This window comes from Chlorocebus sabaeus, chromosome 1 (assembly GCF_047675955.1).
Source record: "Chlorocebus sabaeus isolate Y175 chromosome 1, mChlSab1.0.hap1, whole genome shotgun sequence".
Lineage (NCBI taxonomy): Eukaryota > Metazoa > Chordata > Mammalia > Primates > Cercopithecidae > Chlorocebus > Chlorocebus sabaeus.
In genome coordinates this window covers 56,739,090-56,761,651 of record NC_132904.1, presented here as the reverse complement: position 1 = coordinate 56,761,651, position 22,562 = coordinate 56,739,090, and the positions used below count along the sequence as shown (strand labels likewise).

At 39.6% G+C, this 22,562-nt stretch overlaps 1 protein-coding gene across 11 annotated transcripts in view; it reads right to left on the bottom strand.

Annotated features, from left to right (window-relative positions):
- Nucleotides 1–22,562, bottom strand: part of RIC3 (RIC3 acetylcholine receptor chaperone) — a 59,465-nt gene that overhangs the window by 11,340 nt on the left and 25,563 nt on the right. For 8 of the 11 annotated variants that reach the window (XM_008007761.3, XM_037999762.2, XM_073018658.1 and 5 more), the window contains 3 exons: nucleotides 20,836–20,914; nucleotides 19,918–20,011; nucleotides 5,073–5,221 (listed from right to left, as the gene is read on the bottom strand). In XM_008007761.3, the coding sequence (XP_008005952.1) occupies nucleotides 5,073–5,221; nucleotides 19,918–20,011; nucleotides 20,836–20,914 (322 nt within the window). Of the gene's footprint in view, nucleotides 1–5,072; nucleotides 5,222–18,201; nucleotides 18,397–19,917; nucleotides 20,012–20,835; nucleotides 20,915–22,562 lie in introns of those variants that run through there. The other 3 variants (XM_008007769.3, XM_037999763.2, XM_073018665.1) reach the window with 2 other exon arrangements.

Here is a 22,562-nt window from a genome sequence, read left to right as displayed (position 1 = left end):
AGATTGCAATGAGCAGATATTAAGCTACAGCACTCCAACTTGGGCAACAAAGCAAGCCTCTGTCTCAAAAAAAAAAAAAAAAAAAAAAAAGGAACTTTTTTCAATTTTATTTGTTATAAATATTTTTCCAGTTTATTCTTGTCCTTTAAACCGTGTAATATTCTCTGATCTGCAGAAGGTAAAAGTTTTATGTATTTAAGTTACACAATCTTTTCCCTTAGAATTTGTGTTGCTTTTTTAAAAAATTAACCTTTTTTATTTTTAGATAATTATAGATTCACCGGCAGTATATAAGAAATAATACAAGCCAGGCACAGTGGCATGCACCTGGAGTCCCAGCTACTCAGGAGGCTGAGGTGGGAGGATCGCCTGAGCCCCAGCATGGGCAACATGGTTAAGACCCTATCCCTTTAAAAAATAATACTAATAGTAATAGAGAAATCTCATGTACCCTTTATCCAATTTCTCCCAAAGGCAACATCTAGCAAAACTATACTACAATATAACCACCAGGATATTAATATTGATACAGTCAGTATACAGAACATTTTCCATCACCACAAGGATCCCTTATGTTGCCCCTTCATGGCACACTCACTCTTTCCTACTCCTATTCCTGTCTTAACTCCTAGCAACAACTGATCAGTTCTCTATTTCTATAATATTGCCATGTCAATTATAAATGGAATCATATAGTATGTAACCTTTGGGAATTAGTTTTCCCCCCTACACTCAGCATAATGCTCCAGAAATTCATATAGGTTGTTGTACATATAGTTCATTCCTTTTTATTGCTGAGTGTATACCACAGTATTTATATACCACAGTTTATTCACCTCCTAAAAGACATTCAGGTTGTTTCCAGTTCTTGGCTATTAAAAGTAACCTGCTATAAATATTCACAAAGACTCATATGCAAAAGTTCATAGCGGCTTGAGTCATAAGAGTGCAAAGCCAGGAACAACCCAAACGTTCCTCAACTGGTGAATGGATAAATTATGGTATAAGCATATAACTAAAAAATTAGCCCTAGAATAAAGGCTGTTCTGGACCCAACCTAAAAAATGCTAAAGCCTTAAAGGATTCAACTGTTTTCTACTAACCTAACTGCTAACCTAATGAAATCCAACACTATTTAAAGCACTAAAACAAAATCCAGCACCTAACAATGTAAAGTTTGTAATATCCATCATCCAATCAAAACCTACCAGGTATGAAAAAAAAAAAAAAAGAAATTAGGACCCATTACCAGGAGAATAATTAGTCAACAGAAACATTCCCAGAAATGGCATGGATGATGAAATTAGCAATTAAAACAGTCAAGAAAGCTATTACAGATATGCCTCATATGTTTAAGAAAGTAGAGTAAAATATGAATAAATGAGATATAAAAAAGACCCAAATGAAACTTCTAGAAATGATAATATCTGAAATTAAAAAACACTGAATAAGATTAACAGTGGGTTAGATACAGTAGAAGACACAAATAAACCTGAAGACATAGCAGGAAAAACTATTCAAAACTAAGCACGGTAAGGAAAAAAAAAACCTGAAAAACAGTGAACAGAACTTACATGACCTGTGGGGTAATATCAAACATATATGCAACTGGAGAGCCAGAAAGAAATAAGAGAGATACAAAGACACAGATCATTAATAAAATAATGGCCAAAAATATAGATCACAGGTCTAAGCTTCCACCTTGAGAAACTAGAAAAAGGCAAATTAAACCAAAAGTACCAGAAAGAAAGAAACACAAGTCAATGAAATAAGAAACAAACCAAAAAATAAAAATAAAAAATAAATAAAAAAAAAAGAAACCAAAATATAGTTCTTTGAAAAGATAACAAGGTTGATAAACCTCTGGGCACCTTGATCAGAAAAAGAAACAAATTACCAGGATCAAGAATAGAAGAGCGTGCATCTCTACAGATCTTACATACATTAAATGGATAATTAGACTATATTATGAACGACTTTATACTAATAACAAAGTTGACAACAAGGATGAACTATGTAAATTCCTTGAAAGATACAAAGTATCAAAGTTCACTCAAGAAGTGAATGACCTGAATAGCACTATATCCATAAAATACATTAAATTCATAGGCATCTTCCCACAAAGAAAACTCCAGGTCAAATGGGCACAGTGGCTCATACCTATAATCCCAGCATTTGGGAGGCCAAGACGAGAAGATTGCTTAAGACCAGGAGTACAAGACCAGGCATGAGTAACTGGGCCTACAGGCATGCACCACCATGCCTGGCTAATTTTTTAAATTTAAAAAATTGAAAAATTAAAAAATTAGCCAGGCATGGTGGTGCATGCCTGTAGGCCCAGCTACTGAGGAGGCTGAGGTTGGGGGGTTGCTTGAGCCCAGGAGATCAAACAGTGAGCCATGATCATGTGCCACTGTTCATGGGCAACTGGGCAAGACCCTGAAAAAAAAAGAGAGAGAAAAACAAAAGAAAGAAAAGAAAAAAAGGAAAAAGGAAAAAGGAAAAAGAAAGGAAGGAAGGAAAGAAAAGAAAAGAAAAGAAAAAAGAAAACAAAACTCCAGACTAAGATAATATCATTGGAGAATTCCACATAACTTGTATGGCATAAATAACAGTAACTCTACAGAAACTTTTCCAGAAAACAGAAAAAGGAGCACATCCCAATGCATTTTATGAGGCCAGGATTACCCTGAAATCAAAACCAAAGACATTACAGGAAAAGAAAATCACAGACCAGTATCCCTCACATATGCAAGACCTATACCTTGGAAACTACCACACATTGCTGAGAGAACTTTTAAAAGATCTAAATAAATGGTGAGACATAACATGTTCATGAACTAGAAGATTCAATATAGTTACTGTATTGATTCTTCCAAATTGATTTAATGATTCAAAGCAGTACCAATCAAAATCCCATCAGGCTTTTTCATAAAAACTGACAAACTAATTGTAAATTCATCTGAAATAGTGAAGGAAATAGCCAAAATAATTTTGGAAAAAAAATCTGAACAACTTGAACTACCCAAAATCAAGACTTACTATAAAGACACAGTAATAAGGACCATGTGCTATTGGTACAAGTAGAGACATACAGATCAATGGAACAGAATAGAGCCCAGAACAGACAAGCACATGCATGGTCAACTGGTTTTTCAAGCAAATGTCAAGCCAATTAAATGTAACGAAAGAAGCTGAACAATTGGGTATTTGGTATGGAAAAAAATAAACCTCAGTCCTGATACCTCAGACTATCTATAAAGGTTAACTCAAAATAGATCACAGGCCTAAATGTAAAAGCTAAAACCGTAAAATTTCTAGAAAACATGGGAGTTAGGCAAACCTTGGGTTAGGCAAATATTTCTTAAATAGAACATAAAAAATGGGCCTGGCACAGTGGCTCATGCCTGTAATCCCAGCACTTTGGGAGGCCAAAGCAGGCGGATCGCAAGGTCGGGAGATTGAGACCATCCTGGCTAACACGGTGAAACCCCATCTCTACTAAAAATACAAAAAAATTAGCCAGGCATGGTGGCAGGCGCCTGTGGTTCCAGCTACTAGGGAGGCTGAGGCAGGAAGATGGTGTGAACCTGCGAGGTGGAGCTTACAGTGAGCCGAGATGGCGCCACTGCACTCAGGCCTGGGGGGCCAGAGCAAGACTCTGTCTCAAAAAAAAAAAAAAAAAAAAAGCAAATCATAAAGAAAAAATGGTAAGTTGGACTTCATCAAAATTTAAAACTTCTACTCTTTGAAAGACTGTTAAGAAAATATAAAGGCAAGCTACATAAAATATTTGCAAAATACAGAAATGACAAATAACTTGTACTCAGAATATATAAAGAACTCTTGCAACCCAACAAGAACCTAATCAACCCAATTTAAAAATTGGCAAACGATTTGAACAGACACTTCAAAGATATGCAGATGGCAAATAAGCACATGAAAAAATGTTCATCATCATTAGTCACTGGAGAAAGGTAAATTAAAGTCACAATTAAGATATCACTTTACACCCACTAGAATAGATAAAATTAAAAAGACTGACAAGACTAAGTGTTACCAAGGATGTGGAGTAACTTCAATTGCCATACACTGCTGGTGGGAAGGAAAAAAGAAGAGCTACTTAGGAAAGCAGGTTGACAGTTTCTAATAAAGTTAAACATGTGGTCAGGCATGGTCGCCCATGCCTGTAATCCCAGCACTTTGAGGGGCTGAGGCAGGTGGATCACTTGAGGTCAGGAGTTCAAGACCAGCCTGGCCAACATGATAAAACCCTGTCTCTACTAAAACTACAAAAATTAGCCAGGCGTGGTGCCAGGCACCTGTAATCACAGCTACTTGGGAGGCTGAGGCAGGAGAATCACTTGAACCCAGGAGGCAGAGGTTGCAGCAAGCTGAGATTGCTCTGCTGCACTCCAGCCTGGGCGACAAAGTGAGACTGTCTTGAAAAACAACAACAAAAAAAGTTAAATATACAATTACCTTAAACCCAGAAATCTCACTCCTAGGTATAGACCCAAAAGAAATACAAATATATGTTCAAACAAAGACTCATATGCAGAAGTTTATAGCTGCTTGAGTCAAAAGAGTGCAAAGGTAGGAATAACCCAAACGTTCCTCAACTGGTGAATGGACAAATTATGGTATAAGCATATAACTGACTACTACTCAGCAAGAGAAAAAGTATGGATATACTCAATAACAAACATGAATGTCAAAAGTATTATGCTAAATCAAAGAAGCCAATGAGCATATGCAGTATAATCCACTTACACAGAAAAGGCAAAATTAAATGTACAGAAAGCACTTCAGTTGTTGCCAGGGGCAGGAGAAGGGCATTACCTACAAAGAAGGGGGAGCTTTCTGGGGTGATGGAAATGTTCTTTATCAAAATTATGGTGTGATTATACAAACTCTATACATTTGTCAAAACTCATCCAACTGTACATTTAAAACTGGTTAATATTCCTGTTTATATATTTTACCTCAATAATGAAGCTGATTTTTAAAAAATCTGTACGATCTCTTTTCTGGGCTGACAGCTAACAAAAAAATGAGAAGATGCTGTTTACCTTCCCAGTCCTCCATGTAAGGAGCCTCCTCAGCTTCTTTCTCTGGAGAAAATCTGTCAATGAATTTTCCTTCTTTCATGACCCTGGTGATTTCTCGGAGCTGATGTAGCAACCGTTTCTCTTGGTCAGAAGTCACAGTCTGTGCTCTGCTTAGAAATATGAGACAATCCAACCATTTAGTGGTAAATACTCCTAGGCAATAGACATAAACATCACTATGGTCTGTCTGGATACTGGAATAGAAAGTGCAATTGCAGCAGATTATTATTCTAGGAATTGATCCTCCAACTGCATAGCTGGGAACTAGAGATGTCAGTCCAATGTTTTGATTTTATAAATGGGAAAACTAAAGCCCAGAATAGATCAAGTGATTGCCCAAGGTCCCAAAATTAGTTAATGTCAACACTAGGACCAGACCCCAGATGTCTCAGCTTTCAGTTCAGTGTTTTTTCAGTGTATCTCAATGCCCTGATTCTCAATCGCCTAACAATTTCACTGTTACTCACATTACTCCATTTACTACAAGCCACTTTTCTCTGAAGCAAGGTCATCAAAGGAAAATGTTCTAGGCCATTAGCGTCAACCAGGAAAATTTATGCTACTAGAAATCACCAGGCTTAATTTACTTGTGCAGGTGTAAGGATAGATTCTAAAATTTCAGAGGTGGGTAATTTTGAAAACTCAATCATCTAGGCTAGAGAAATTGGGGAAACTGGGGTCCACAGAGGAGAAATATTGTTTATATATTCATACCGCCACTTAATGGAAGCACTATAACTAAAACCATCCAGGCTTCTGATCACATTCTGTGCAATTCTTGAAGCACAGTGCTCAAGTTCCACATTTTGGAAAACCTGGTTTGAATCCCAACTTAGTTGTGTGGCTCTGGCAAATATCTGCAACAATAACATGAGACTCAAGGATAACAGTATGATTATTTTCTTTTAGAGGAAAGCAGTGCATCACACTGTTAGGCAAACAAGGTCCTACTTAGAAGACTGATAACTATCTGCTTTGAGACCAGTTTTATCTAGCAGCAGGATTTAATGGAGGCTACTTATTCTCCTCTTAAAACCCAAACACAAGTTAATACAACACTTACAAAGGAAAAATGATGTACTCTGTACTAGCCTATGGAGACGGTCATCTGTTTTTCTAACAGCCAGTTCTGAGCCTGCACTCATTTCTATGCTCAGTCTAACTTTAGCCTTAATGACTAATAAGGAAAATGAAAAGAGTATTTCTCCTTTCAACATGAAGATAGTAACTGAGGAAAATGAAGAGCCAACATTACCAGAGACCTCAGTAAAAGGAAAAATGAAAACACCATGAGTTCCACTTCTTCCACACCAAGTAGCTTCAAAGCCATGCACTACTAAAGATGCCTGTCTGTTCCACATTCAGCTAAAATCCTATACTTACAGGGCCTCTGACAGCTCTATTCTTCCCATCAGTACAGGAGTCCTGACTCTCCAAAACTGCTCATCTGTCCCACATAACCCCTATTTCTTACTGTTAAAACAACCCACTTTCTGTGAGGCTTCTGGGGCTGACTAGAAGAGCTAACCTGCCTATCACAAATTCTTTTCTCTTCAGGTGGCACATGTTACTTTTCCAGACTGTACACAGGGCATTCTGATCTTCAATGAACGAAACAGTCTTAATTCTATTTCCCAAGTCATCAGAAGCCCTTATCCTAAAAGAGGATGGGTAGACTAGAGGAAGCAGAACAGACAAGAGCTTTCCCAGAGAACTCCAAACCAAAGCATCCTCATTTCACTCTAAACAAGTATACCTTTATTGTCCATATCTGGCATTATGCATTAATCATGGTCTACTTTATGATATCTTCTGAATTTATTGCAATGAATATTTTCATGGATTCCTTATCATCTCAACTTGGTTTGATACTCCCAGAGGGCAGTAATAATTAAGTTGACAACAGTATAGGCACAATGCCATGATCACTATTAAGAGCTCAATAATTATGTGTTCGTTTGATTGATCCCCATTTCCTCACCATCCATTATTTTTTTCCACCTCCCTGAATTCTGGATTCCATTCTATCATTTTACCAAAAGTTGCAAAAACTTTTACTCCTAAGTGATTTTCACTTTACTAAATCCAAGGGTCTTTTTCTCACATTTCATTCTTCTTGACTTCTCTATACTATAGACCATCCTCTGCTTAAAACCTCCTCCTCCCTTAGCTATTGAGACATTTGTATTCCTCCCACTTCTTTAACCATTCCTTTTGTCTATGACCCTGGCTCACTTTCTTCCACCCACCTCCCAAAACAATTTTCCCAAGACTCAATCCTAGGATTCTCATTTCTCCATTCTTATAATCATGCCCTCAGGAAGTTGACCCAGTATCACAGATTAGACCATCACCTCTACAGAAAAGATGTCCTAATGCTACTATTAATCTTGACTTTTCACACAAATTCCCATCTCACAACTCCAGGAATTTCCTGGGCATTTCCACTTGGAGGCCTTGCGACTATGTTAAAGTTAATCTTAAATTCACCTCCTGAAACCAGGTCCCAGTTGGCTCAGAATCGTGAGCAACTCCATGAACAGGAAGACCAGAAGAGGCTGAGTATGGAAGATTCTAAGATGATAGAAAAATAAAAGGTCACAGTTGGGAAACAGCCTCACTAGAATTTTGAATTCTGTAAGCCCAGCAGAATCATCAAGTTCCAAATGCAAGAGTTAAGCACAGATAATTAAACAGATGTTAATAACACCATTCATGGTTAGAACAGAACTCAGATCAGTAAAAGATTTCAGAATATTGCAGCAGAGTCTGATATGCCTCAAATATTTGGTGATCTTACCTTTCTCCATGGAGATTTTCTCCATCTCTCACTCCCAGCCAATGACTTCCAAACCTGAGCCCTTTGCTCTGACCTCAAGAACCAAATTTCCTATTGCTGTTTCATATTACACATGGATGTTCTGATGGCATCTCAGACATACTCAGTGCTGAACTTACGATCTCAACTCCAAAGCCTTATGTACTTTCCCTTCTTTTGTATATTATCTTGGTTAATGCCATAATCTTCCTTCCAGTTTGGCTGTAAATCTCCAATGCATCTCTATTTATTTATTCTTCCTCATTGCTCTTATCTGGTTAGTAGTTTTCTTTTGGGGAACAAACTCATCTTCCATTCACAGTGTAAAGGTTAGCGTGAGCCATCCATACCCCACCTCTCCTTCAAGGGTGGCCATATGACCCACAGCTAATCATCACATTCCATCCCCTTGGCTGCAGGGATTGATTCAGGGATAGATATAGGACCCAAGTTGAGCTAACTTTACTTTTGGACCTTGAACACAGTGAAGCCTGAACTGAATACTTTGACATTAAATTCATCCTGGCAACAGTCCATGAGGAGACTGTCCCTTTGTTCCTACTCCCTAAACGCCCAAAGCTGCTCTGGTTACCACCCTTCCTGAAACCTGGATGTTCAGTTGTTCCTTTGACATTATGAGCTACCCCATATTCTTCCAATAAATTCTGCCTCCTCGTACTTCAAACTTTTTGCTAGCCAGAGTTGGCTGCTTGCAACCAAGAAATCTGATACAGCCTGTGATTTTTTTTCTTCCATTAGGTGCCCTTAACTTGTCCCCACTTTTCCACTCTCACTGGTCTATTTATTACCATTTGCTGAAACCTTTTCAGTAATGTTCCAGCATACAGTCACTCTATATATTACTGTAAGAGTTATTTTTCTAAAGCATAGCAAATCATGATATTTCTCCTCAAAAGCCTTCAGAGTCAAAATAAGCATGTGTTGTCGGGGGAGAGAGGAGCTAGGCATACGAAAAAGTATATGCCAAGTCCAGAGGCAAAAACATACAGGTATTTTAGAGGAACAGCAAGTGGTCGGTGTGGCTGGACCACAGAGAGAGTGATGAAGAAAGATAAATAAAGCAAGAGAGGTACAAAAGGCCAGGTCACTCAGGACCATGTAAGCTATGTTAAAGATTCTATGCTTTTTCAAAATCAAAAGGGACCTGCTGAAGGATTAAAACAAAAGAGATAATCCATCTGTTTGGAAAACAGAAAGAAAACTGAAAGGTGGCAAAATTAGAGAAACCACATGAGATAGTTATGACCTATGTCAAAAACAGGTATTCATTCACTCACTCATGCACTCACTCACTCATTCTTTCTTCTACTTCATCTAATATTTTTTGGAGCCTTTTATGTGCCTTTGCTAAGCTCTATAGCTAAGAAGGACAATCCCTGACCTCACAGAGCCTACAGTCTTTTGCAGGGAGACAGGCTTATTAATTAAGTAGAAATGACAAGACATGGTGATTAATGAGATATGGGAAGTAAAATAAAAGGTGAATCAAGGATAACATCTAATTTCTGCTTTGGGCAACCAAGTGGATGGTGAAGCCATTTGCTGAGATGGAAATTAAAGGTAGAGTAGGTTCACTTGGGGGATAGATGATGAATTCCACCTTGGACATTCATTCATTCAATAGACTATTTATCATATGAGGAGGATAAAGGTAGGTATCTATGAGATATGTCCAGTGGGCTCTGTATATAGAGGTCAGGAACTGAAGTAAAGGACCTCAACAGAGAATGGTCATGATTTCCTCTTCTACCACAAAAGCGTACAAATGCTTTTATCAAAAGTGAATAGGGGCCAGGAACGGTGGCTCACAACTGTAGTCCCAGCATTTTGGGAGGCCAAGGTGGGCAGATCACCTGAGATCAGGAATTCGAGTTGAGCCTGGCCAAAATGGTGAACAACCTTGCCTCTACTAAAAATACAAAAATTAGCCAGGTGTGGTGGTATGTGCCTGTAGTCCCAGCTACTTCGGAGGCTGAAGCAGGAGAATCACTTGATCCCGGGAGATGGAGGTTGCAGTGATCTGAGATCGCACCACAGCACTGCAGCCTGGGTGACAAAGAGAGACTCTGTCTCAAAAAAAAAAAGAACAGAGGCGGAGCAAGATGGCCGAATAGGAACAGCTCCAGTCTCCAACTCCCAGCGCAAGCGACACAGAAGACCGGTGATTTCTGCATTTTCAACTGAGGTACTGGGTTCATCTCACTGGGGAGTGCCAGACGATCGGTGCTGGTCAGCTGCTGCAGCCCGACCAGCGAGAGCTGAAGCAGGGCAAGGCATTGCCTCACCTGGAAAGCGCAAGGGGGAAGGGAATCCCTTTTCCTAGCCAGGGGAACTGAGACACACAACACCTGGAAAATCGGGTAACTCCCACCCCAATACTGCGCTTTAAGCAAACCGGCACACCAGGAGATCATATCCCACACCTGGCCGGGAGGGTCCCACACCCACGGAGCCTCCCTCATTGCTAGCACAGCAGTCTGTGATCTACCGGCAAGGCAGCAGCGAGGCTGGGGGAGGGGCGCCCACCATTGCTGAGGCTTAAGTAGGTAAACAAAGCTGCTGGGAAGCTCGAACTGGGTGGAGCTCACAGCAGCTCAAGGAAACCTGCCTGTCTCTGTAGACTCCACCTCTGGGGACAGGGCACCGTAAACAATAACAAACGCAGCAGCTCTGCAGACGCAAACGACTCTGTCTGACAGCTTTGAAGAGAGCAGTGGATCTCCCAACACGGAGGTTGAGATCTGAGAAGGGACAGACTCCCTACTCAAGTGGGTCCCTGACCCCTGAGTAGCCTAACTGGGAGACATCCCCCACTAGGGGCAGTCTGACACCCCACACCTCACAGGGTGGAGTACACCCCTGAGAGGAAGCTTCCAAAGCAAGAATCAGACAGGTACACTCGCTGTTCAGAAATATTCTATCTTCTGCAGCCTCTGCTGCTGATACCCAGGCAAAGAGGGTCTGGAGTGGACCTCAAGCAATCTCCTACAGCTACAACCTACAGCTGAGGATCCTGACTGTTAGAAGGAAAGCTATCAAACAGGAAGGACACCTACACCAAAACCCCATCAGTACATCACCATCATCAAAGACCAGAGGCAGATAAAACCACAAAGATGGGGAAAAAGCAGGGCAGAAAAGCTGGAAATTCAAAAAATAAGAGCGCATCTCCCCCGGCAAAGGAGCGCAGCTCATCGCCAGCAACGGATCAAAGCTGGACGGAGAATGACTTCGACGAGATGAGAGAAGAAGGCTTCAGTCCATCAAATTTCTCAGAGCTAAAGGAGGAATTACGTACCCAGCGCAAAGAAACTAAAAATCTTGAAAAAAAAGTGAAAGAATTGATGACTAGAGTAATTAATGCAGAGAAGCTCACAAACGAAATGAAAGAGACGAAAACCATGGCACGAGAAATACGTGACAAATGCACAAGCTTCAGTAACCGACTCGATCAACTGGAAGAAAGAATGTCAGCGATGGAGGATCAAATGAATGAAATGAAGCGAGAAGAGAAACCAAAAGAAAAAAGAAGAAAAAGAAATGAACAAAGCCTGCAAGAAGTATGGGATTATGTAAAAAGACCAAATCTACGTCTGATTGGGGTGCCTGAAAGTGAGGGGGAAAATGGAACCAAGTTGGAAAACACTCTTCAGGATATCATCCAGGAGAACTTCCCCAACCTAGTAGGGCAGGCCAACATTCAAATCCAGGAAATACAGAGAACGCCACAAAGATACTCCTCGAGAAGAGCAACTCCAAGACACATAATTGCCAGATTCACCAAAGTTGAAATGAAGGAAAAAATCTTAAGGGCAGCCAGAGAGAAAGGTCGGGTTACCCACAAAGGGAAGCCCATCAGACTAACAGCAGATCTCTCGGCAGAAACTCTTCAAGCCAGAAGAGAGTGGGGGCCAATATTCAACATTCTTAAAGAAAAGAATTTTAAACCCAGAATTCTATATCCAGCCAAACTAAGTTTCATAAGTGAAGGAGAAATAAAATCCTTTACAGATAAGCAAATGCTTAGAGATTTTGTCACCACTAGGCCTGCCTTACAAGAGACCCTGAAGGAAGCACTAAACATGGAAAGGAACAACCGGTACCAGCCATTGCAAAAACATGCCAAAATGTAAAGACCATCAAGGCTAGGAAGAAACTGCATCAACTAACGAGCAAAATAACCAGTTAATATCATAATGGCAGGATCAAGTTCACATATAACAATCTTAACCTTAAATGTAAATGGACTAAATGCTCCAATTAAAAGACACAGACTGGCAAATTGGATAAAGAGTCAAGACCCATCAGTCTGCTGTATTCAGGAGACCCATCTCACACGCAGAGACATACATAGGCTCAAAATAAAGGGATGGAGGAAGATTTACCAAGCAAATGGAGAACAAAAAAAAGCGGGGGTTGCAATCCTAGTCTCTGATAAAACAGACTTTAAACCATCAAAGATCAAAAGAGACAAAGAAGGCCATTACATAATGGTAAAGGGATCAATTCAACAGGAAGAGCTAACTATCCTAAATATATATGCACCCAATACAGGAGCACCCAGATTCATAAAGCAAGTCCTTAGAGACTTACAAAGAGACTTAGACTCCCATACAATAATAATGGGAGACTTCAACACTCCACTGTCAACATTAGACAGATCAACGAGACAGAAAGTTAACAAGGATATCCAGGAATTGAACTCATCTCTGCAGCAAGCAGACCTAATAGACATCTATAGAACTCTCCACCCCAAATCAACAGAATATACATTCTTCTCAGCACCACATCGTACTTACTCCAAAATTGACCACATAATTGGAAGTAAAGCACTCCTCAGCAAATGTACAAGAACAGAAATTATAACAAACTGTCTCTCAGACCACAGTGCAATCAAATTAGAACTCAGGACTAAGAAACTCAATCAAAACCGCTCAACTACATGGAAACTGAACAACCTGCTCCTGAATGACTACTGGGTACATAACGAAATGAAGGCAGAAATAAAGATGTTCTTTGAAACCAATGAGAACAAAGATACAACATACCAGAATCTCTGGGACACATTTAAAGCAGTGTGTAGAGGGAAATTTATAGCACTAAATGCCCACAAGAGAAAGCAGGAAAGATCTAAAATTGACACTCTAACATCACAATTAAAAGAACTAGAGAAGCAAGAGCAAACACATTCGAAAGCTAGCAGAAGGCAAGAAATAACTAAGATCAGAGCAGAACTGAAGGAGATAGAGACACAAAAAACCCTCCAAAAAATCAATGAATCCAGGAGTTGGTTTTTTGAAAAGATCAACAAAATTGACAGACCACTAGCAAGACTAATAAAGAAGAAAAGAGAGAAGAATCAAATCGACGCAATTAAAAATGATAAAGGGGATATCACCACCGACCCCACAGAAATACAAACTACTATCAGAGAATACTATAAACACCTCTACGCAAATAAACTGGAAAATCTAGAAGAAATGGATAATTTCCTGGACACTTACACTCTTCCAAGACTAAACCAGGAAGAAGTTGAATCCCTGAATAGACCAATAGCAGGCTCTGAAATTGAGGCAATAATTAATAGCCTACCAACCAAAAAAAGTCCAGGACCAGATGGATTCACAGCTGAATTCTACCAGAGGTACAAGGAGGAGCTGGTACCATTCCTTCTGAAACTATTCCAATCAATAGAAAAAGAGGGAATCCTCCCTAACTCATTTTATGAGGCCAACATCATCCTGATACCAAAGCCTGGCAGAGACACAACAAAAAAAGAGAATTTTAGACCAATATCCCTGATGAACATCGATGCAAAAATCCTCAATAAAATACTGGCAAACCGGATTCAGCAGCACATCAAAAAGCTTATCCACCATGATCAAGTGGGCTTCATCCCTGGGATGCAAGGCTGGTTCAACATTCGCAAATCAATAAACATAATCCAGCATATAAACAGAACCAAAGACAAGAACCACATCATTATCTCAATAGATGCAGAAAAGGCTTTTGACAAAATTCAACAGCCCTTCATGCTAAAAACGCTCAATAAATTCGGTATTGATGGAACGTACCTCAAAATAATAAGAGCTATTTATGACAAACCCACAGCCAATATCATACTGAATGGGCAAAAACTGGAAAAATTCCCTTTGAAAACTGGCACAAGACAGGGATGCCCTCTCTCACCACTCCTATTCAACATAGTGTTGGAAGTTCTGGCTAGGGCAATCAGGCAAGAGAAAGAAATCAAGGGGATTCAGTTAGGAAAAGAAGAAGTCAAATTGTCCCTGTTTGCAGACGACATGATTGTATATTTAGAAAACCCCATTGTCTCAGCCCAAAATCTCCTTAAGCTGATAAGCAACTTCAGCAAAGTCTCAGGATACAAAATTAATGTGCAGAAATCACAAGCATTCTTATACACCAGTGACAGTCAAACAGAGAGCCAAATCAGGAATGAACTTCCATTCACAATTGCTTCAAAGAGAATAAAATACCTAGGAATCCAACTTCTAAGGGATGTAAAGGACCTCTTCAAGGAGAACTACAAACCACTGCTCAGTGAAATAAAAGAGGACACAAACAAATGGAAGAACATACCATGCTCATGGATAGGAAGAATCAATATCGTGAAAATGGCCATACTGCCCAAGGTAATTTATAGATTCAATGCCATCCCCATCAAGCTACCAATGAGCTTCTTCACAGAATTGGAAAAAACTGCTTTAAAGTTCATATGGAACCAAAAAAGAGCCCGCATCTCCAAGACAATCCTAAGTCAAAAGAACAAAGCTGGAGGCATCATGCTACCTGACTTCAAACTATACTACAAGGCTACAGTAACCAAAACAGCATGGTACTGGTACCAAAACAGAGATATAGACCAATGGAACAGAACAGAGTCCTCAGAAATAATACCACACATCTACAGCCATCTGATCTTTGACAAACCTGAGAGAAACAAGAAATGGGGAAAGGATTCCCTATTTAATAAATGGTGCTGGGAAAATTGGCTAGCCATAAGTAGTAAGCTGAAACTGGATCCTTTCCTTACTCCTTATACGAAAATTAATTCAAGATGGATTAGAGACTTAAATGTTAGACCTAATACCATAAAAATCCTAGAGGAAAACCTAGGTAGTACCATTCAGGACATAGGCATGAGCAAAGACTTCATGTCTAAAACACCAAAAGCAACGGCAGCAAAAGCCAAAATTGACAAATGGGATCTCATTAAACTAAAGAGCTTCTGCACAGCAAAAGAAACTACCATCAGAGTGAACAGGCAACCTACAGAATGGGAGAAAATTTTTGCAATCTACTCATCTGATAAAGGGCTAATATCCAGAACCTACAAAGAACTCAAACAAATTTACAAGAAAAAAACAAGCAACCCCATCAAAAAGTGGGCAAAGGATATGAACAGACATTTCTCAAAAGAAGACATTCATACAGCCAACAGACACATGAAAAAATGCTCATCATCACTGGCCATCAGAGAAATGCAAATCAAAACCACAATGAGATACCATCTCACACCAGTTAGAATGGCGATCATTCAAAAGTCAGGAAACAACAGGTGCTGGAGAGGATGTGGAGAAATAGGAACACTTTTACACTGTTGGTGGGATTGTAAACTAGTTCAACCATTATGGAAAACAGTATGGCGATTCCTCAAGGATCTAGAACTAGATGTACCATATGACCCAGCCATCCCATTACTAGGTATATACCCAAAGGATTATAAATTATGCTGCTATAAAGACACATGCACACGTATGTTTATTGCAGCACTATTCACAATAGCAAAGACTTGGAATCAACCCAAATGTCCATCAGTGACAGACTGGATTAAGAAAATGTGGCACATATACACCATGGAATACTATGCAGCCATAAAAAAGGATGAGTTTGTGTCCTTTGTAGGGACATGGATGCAGCTGGAAACCATCATTCTCAGCAAACTATCACAAGAACAGAAAACCAAACACCGCATGTTCTCACTCATAGGCGGGAACTGAACAATGAGATCACTTGGACTCGGGAAGGGGAACATCACACACCGGGGCCTATCATGGGGAGGGGGGAGGGGGGAGGGATTGCATTGGGAGTTATACCTGATGTAAATGACGAGTTGATGGGTGCAGCACACCAACATGGCACAAGTATACATATGTAGCAAACCTGCACGTTGTGCACATGTACCCTACAACTTGAAGTGTAATAATAATAAATAAATTAAAAAAAAAAAATTAAAAAAAAAAAAAAAAAAAAGAACAGGTATTCTAATTCACTAAGTATTTACTTAGTAACTACCAGACAAACACACTGAAAAAAATAGGCTAAGTCTAGCCTCAAAGAGTTTACATTCCAGGAATTCATGGCAAAAATCTGTAGCCCCACGCACATACTCAACATGCCCACCAGGGCACTTTGCTGCCAGAGGGTGCACCGTCCCTGCTTTTTTCATGGTCTGCTTGACCATACCACGCTTCTAGCAGGTAAATTGTTACAACTGGGCATGCTATTCCAGGAAGGAATACAGCCTGTGATTTTTTTTTCTTCCATTAGGTCCCCTTAATTTATCCCCACTTTTCCACTCTCACTGGCCTATTTCTTACCATTTGTTGAAACCTTTTCAATAACCTTCTAGCATGTAGTCACTCTATGTATTACTATAAGAGTTATTTTTCTAAAGCACAGCAAATCGTGACATTTCTCCTCAAAAGCCTTCAGAGTCAAAATAAGTGTGTGTTGTGGGGGAAGAGAGGACCGAAGTCATAAGGACAGAAATCAGGACACCTCACTTCTGATTCCTAGATCCTTTCCTTAGTCTTTGTGTCCTTGAGATGAACACTGTGCTTAATATCAGACAAAACATGGCACAAGACTGACATTCTAGGATGTTTCATTATTCAAATATGTGTACAGACCTACATCCCTCACAAGTAAAAGCCTTCTGAAAAGTTTTATTAGATAATATTAAAAACTTTCCCCATATTTCTGTTCTCACTTAAGCATTAATGTAAAGTTTCAGAAAGTTTCAGAAACTGCAGAGTTTTCAAATTTTAAGCCAATATCCTGCAGTTATGGAATATTATATAAAAGGACTTAACAGGCTGTAAATGAATGTGTCTTCTGCTTTACCCCCAGAAACCCAGAGATGTGATATAATTTTGATCTGACAGAACAAATACTGGAATATTTTGGGCTTTTCTAATAATCATAGGAGCACAGACTTGTAAAAGAACAAATGCCACAGAAACTGAGGTTAAAGGACACAAACTGTAAGTATAAAAGGGAAAACATGTAGAAACATGGTGCTACAGTTTGAATATTTGTCTCCTCCTATACTCATGTTGAAACTTAACTGCCATTGCAACAGTATTAAGAGGTGGGGCCTTCATGAAGTGATTAGGACATGACAGCAGAGTCCTCACGAACAGATTACTGCCATTATCTCAGTGGGTTAGTTATCCCAAGATGGGCTGTTGTAAAGTGGGGCTGGCCTCTGGTGCCTCCCTCTTTTGCATGTGCTTGCTTGCCCTTCTGCCTTTCCATCATACGATGATGCAGCAAGAAGACCCTCACCAGATACCTCCTATAAAACTTGGACTTCACAGCCTCCAGAACCGTGAGCTAAATAAACCTCCATTCTTTATAAATTACACAGTCTGTGGCATTCAGTTATACCAACAGAAAACATACAAACATATGGGCTGCTTAGCCCTTACAGCTTTTAGGGCGTAAGTCCCATAGGGCCTACCTGTAAGGATAAAAGATGTTGGATTCAGGAGTGTCGGAGAGAAAAATCACATCTTAGAACTAAAAACTGAGAGATTTGGCAAAGAGCCAGGAGCCATGCTCTCTCTAGTGGGAAGACAGCTGCTCCCCAGTTCCTAAGAGGCAGGGTGGAAAGAGTTTTACACAATCTTTGCCATGCTGCAGGCTTCAATCAATATGTTCCCAAGGTGTCCACACCTCAGCATCTTACAAAAAGTAAACATTTTGGGCTAGGACCTGTGGCCCCTGAAATGAGACAGTACAACTCCAGATGTAGTACAACAAGGAGATGTAAATCTGGCATGAAGAGGACAGACAGTAGTTAGAGGTTATAATATTGCATCCCTGGCTTGGGCTATAGATAAATCATGTACATGGGTGGAATGGTAGAGTAATTTGAGTTAAGGGAGTCTGTTACTCAACAATAAATAATAAGGGAGAAAATATCTTCACATGGTTTCTTACCTCAAGCTCCAGGAGTTGGGTCTCCCAAGTGAGAGGCCCTGCCCACAGGTATTCATCTACGGTTTTCAAGACCCTTAGGTGTGGCCTGGGGTTTCCAATGGCCCAGGTGAGTGTACAGATATTTTTTCAGACCTAACGGTCTATAATAGCCTGGGTAGTTCTCCACCCAGACTGTAGGTGGCAGCTACAGGGTTAGGGCAGAAAAGGCCAGAAAAGTATAATTGCACAAATTGGTTTAGTCACGCTCATACAAATAGTCATATGTTAGATAATGTACACAAAGCATTTAGTTCAGAGTGTGGTCCTTAGTAAGTGTTCAATAAATATCAATTATTATTATACACTCACAAAGATATATTCATGTATCTATACAACTTTGGGGAACATTCCAGATAGTAACTCTGCTTTCCAGATAAAAAGAAAGTCAAGGCTCCTGGGCCCACACAGGCAAGGTTCATCCTCACAAATGTCATTTCAACAGCACTGCAGATGTTGCAGGGAAATGCCACGTCAGGAGGCAGCAATCTGAGGATACCAACCCTCTTGTATCCAGCCAAACAGAGGCAAGGCTGAAGCCAGTGAACACAGAAAGGGCACAGGGTACTACCACTATAAAGGATGGCAAATACAAGCTAAGGTAGAGCAACAATTTCTTGGGGCAAAAAGTACACAGTGTGCCCACAAAGATGCAGGAGGGACATTTCAACACTTCCTTCTGCATGGGATTCTGCCACTCACCCTAACGTTCTCCTTCCATCCTTGCCAGAAGACCTAGCTGAAACTGAACCCCTCTTTGTCCTCAATCTTACATTCTGGGTTTTTTTTTCCTGGCCTTTCTACATCCACGTTTTCTTGGTTGTTGTCCACTTCTATCAACCTCATGAAGCCACCTTTTCAGATCCTCAGCCAGCCTAGTAGCAAGAGGAGTATCTTCCCTTTGGGACATTCTAAATGGCTAGTTTGGCTCTTAACATCTAATTTACACGTTTAATTCTATGCTGGCACAGTTGACACAAACATGAATGCCTAATGTGATCACACTCGCTCTCTTCTCTCATTTTGTCTCAAGTAGAAAGCATCATGTTCAATAACCTGGTTTTACTTAAAATTATACCTATTTTAGACAGCTAGGAAAGTTTCTTTCTTAAATCCTAGTTATTTCACCCCATAGGAGTTACTCACAAATTTATTCACTTTCACAATAATTTGCACAACCTAAACTTTTGAAAACTAAGATTGCTTGACAGTATGTGAATGAAAAATGTTAAATGATAAAGAATACATAAATGACACATTCACAATTTAAAAACTGATAGTACATAAAATGAAAATAAGTGGTCTATTTATCAAAAAAAAGCATAATTTTGAATTTTCCTTTCTTTTTTTGAGACAGAATTTCACTCTTGTTGCCCAGGCTGGAGTGCAAGGGCATAATCTCGGTTCACTGCAACCTCTGCCTCCCAGGTTCAAGCGATTCTCCTGCCTCAGTCTCCCAAGTAGCTGGGATTACAGGTGTGCACCACCATGCCTGGCTAATTTTGTATTTTCAGTAGAAACGGTTTCATCATGTTGGTCAGGATGGTCTCAAACTCCTGACCTCAGATGATCCACCCACCTCGGCCTCCCGAAGTGGGATTCCAAGCCTCAGCCACCGCTCCCAGCCTGAATTGATTTTCTAAATGAGAATAGTCTGAGTCCTGTTACATGAAAACCTACCTCTCACCATTAGGTCCCACTCTGTTGATTAATTTTTCCATGGCTGCTTCTGTCTCTTTCAGTTTTTCTTGCAGTTGAGCAAGCTCAAAACTGGCTGAAAAATAAGCAACAGTCTAAGAACCATCACAGACAACTCCCTAAACCTGTTAAAGAGACCACGAATTTTTTAAAAAGTATTGTACTGTTGCACTTCCCATTACTATCTCATTGAAGAACACAGCAGTTTTATTAAAGGATTCTGTGAATATTTAAGATTTCCAAAAAGGATGCAAAGTGTGACTGGGATATTTAGTTTCATAGAAAATCCAGAAGTAAATCCAAAAAGCAGTTACAACCCAGATAATATGATTTCCTGCAATGCTTTTGCCAAGTCTCTTTTTTGTGTGTGGAAAATTTTTCATAGGTTATTTTCCTGACATACATTCTAGTCCATAGATTCTTTGAGGAAAGAGCCATGTTGTACAAATTTAATTTCCCCAGAGACACAGAATATTCTAGTTGTGTAATAAGTATCTGATAGCCATGTTTCAAGAGTCAGAAGTGTTAAACTCTTTCCCTAGATCTAAAAACTGATTTTGGCAATGATATGATTTCTCTGCCTCCATTTTCCTCTCTACTACCCATATTTTGAAGTCTGAAAATGAGAAGTAATTCATTCCAAATGTGAAATATTAATTTGCTAATACATAAAAAAGTGAACTGATGGTTCTGTACTTTTTGTAGCTATCCCTCCCTTAAAACCCCAACATCAATATAAAAACTTTTGAGAATTCCCAGAACTAAGGCAAAAATGGGTATCAGATTAATTTGGAGCAACTTTTGAGAAATGCTTTTAAGACATACCCACAGACTGTCCCTGTGGCTATAAAACTGTTTGACTCAATAATACCTGTGAATATACTGAGAAGGGGCACTTACTAATTTTCCTGTGGGTGTTTCCAGGTGTGGCAGTAGAGCACTTCCCACCATCCTCTGCAGTTGTTTTCCCCTTTGAGAGCTGAGAATTGAAGGAGGTATAGCACATTAACAGCAGCTCAGAACCTCAAAGTCACGGAAACCCTCATATCAAGTAAAAAAAAAAAAAAAAAAAAGGTTGGGAAACAAAAATGAAGTCAGAAATGAAATCAAATAGCAACACTAGAGAAATATCTCCAAAAAAAAAAAAAAAAAAAAAAAAACACCAAAAGATGAGGTTTCCAAGTAAAAAATTATCAAGGCACAAGTGTAAACAGTAAAGTAGAGGTTCCTCTTCAAAGAGACTTTCCTCCCCATCTAATTAGGAATAGTAACTTCTCTTAGAAGCAAAATTTATTCAAGGACTTGTGCTAACATGCTTAGATATCTGCTAGCTGCAATAAAGAAATCAAGGTACTTTATGTTCTTAGCTCCCACAATTTAGCCTAAATATTTGCCCTGGCATGTTTATACTGGTCCAAGTAAGCATTAGGTCATAGCCTGTTCCTCATCCTTACTTGAAGGTGTTTTTACCTTTTTCAGCATTCCACAAGTTACTTCCTCCTTCCTTTGTTTTCCTCTGCCTTTGCCTCTTTTAAAAAGTTCTAAGTCACTAGCCAATCAGCACAAATACAGAAAGTGAGGTCCCATTCCAACCAACGGAAACCGGGCACAGCAGTAAGGTGGATGCGTGAGGTTATAAATGACCGTCTCCTTTGTTCGGTGTACTCTCCTGGCAAAACTGCTGGTGAGTGTACCCTTTCTGCAGAAAGTAATGGCCTTGCTGAGGAAATTAAATTCATGTTCAAGTGCTATTTCTTTATGGCACCAGGGAACAAGCATTTCTAACACAAGGAAAAAAATCTCCCTACAGGTCATCTTCCTTGCTTATGCTCATCTAAAAGGGATGTGTGGCACCCTACAGGCATTCTTACAGACTCAACTCAGACTGCCTGCAGAATTCCTGGGCAAGAAAGAACTCATCTTATTGAAGCTTACTCTAGACAGGAGGGCAAAGTGAAGCTTCTGCCTCTACTTCACAGTACAGGGGCCCGGGACCTGCAAAGGCCTGCCTGGAGGTGGAACTTAACTGAGGGTCTGCTTTAAAGAACCCACACCCATGTCTCCCCAGAGCTAGGAAATATCAGGCTTAATTTCAGGATGGACAGTTCTGTCTTAGGAGAATTATTGGAGATAATATTAAAAACAGCATCTCATATTCCTGTGGAGAAAAAAGGAGGATAAAGTGCATTATTCAGCCTTAACAATGGCTATTTGGAAATCACTGTGCCAATCCCAATACGTTCTTCTTAGAAAATATTTATTCCTTTTCGGCCTGTAAAGATGTTCAATTTTTTGTTTGTTTGTTTGTTTTTTGGTTTTTTTTTTGGCGGGGGAGTGCTTTGAATTGTATCACTCACCGGATTAAGAACCAAAAGATCCAGGTTCAAGTCCTAGTTCTGCCTCGTTAGTTGTGAATTTTGGGGCAAAACACTTAAACACTGAGTAAATATTTCTTATGTGAAACTGAAATAATGGCTATCCTAAGTACCTCACGAAGAGGAGGTAAGATTTAAAGAGATGATGGACTTGAAATAATTTTATGAACTGTAAAAAGTTTTAATGTAGACTGATTTTTATTGCCATATTATATTTTCATTGATGTAATATGATTAGGATGATTCTACTTA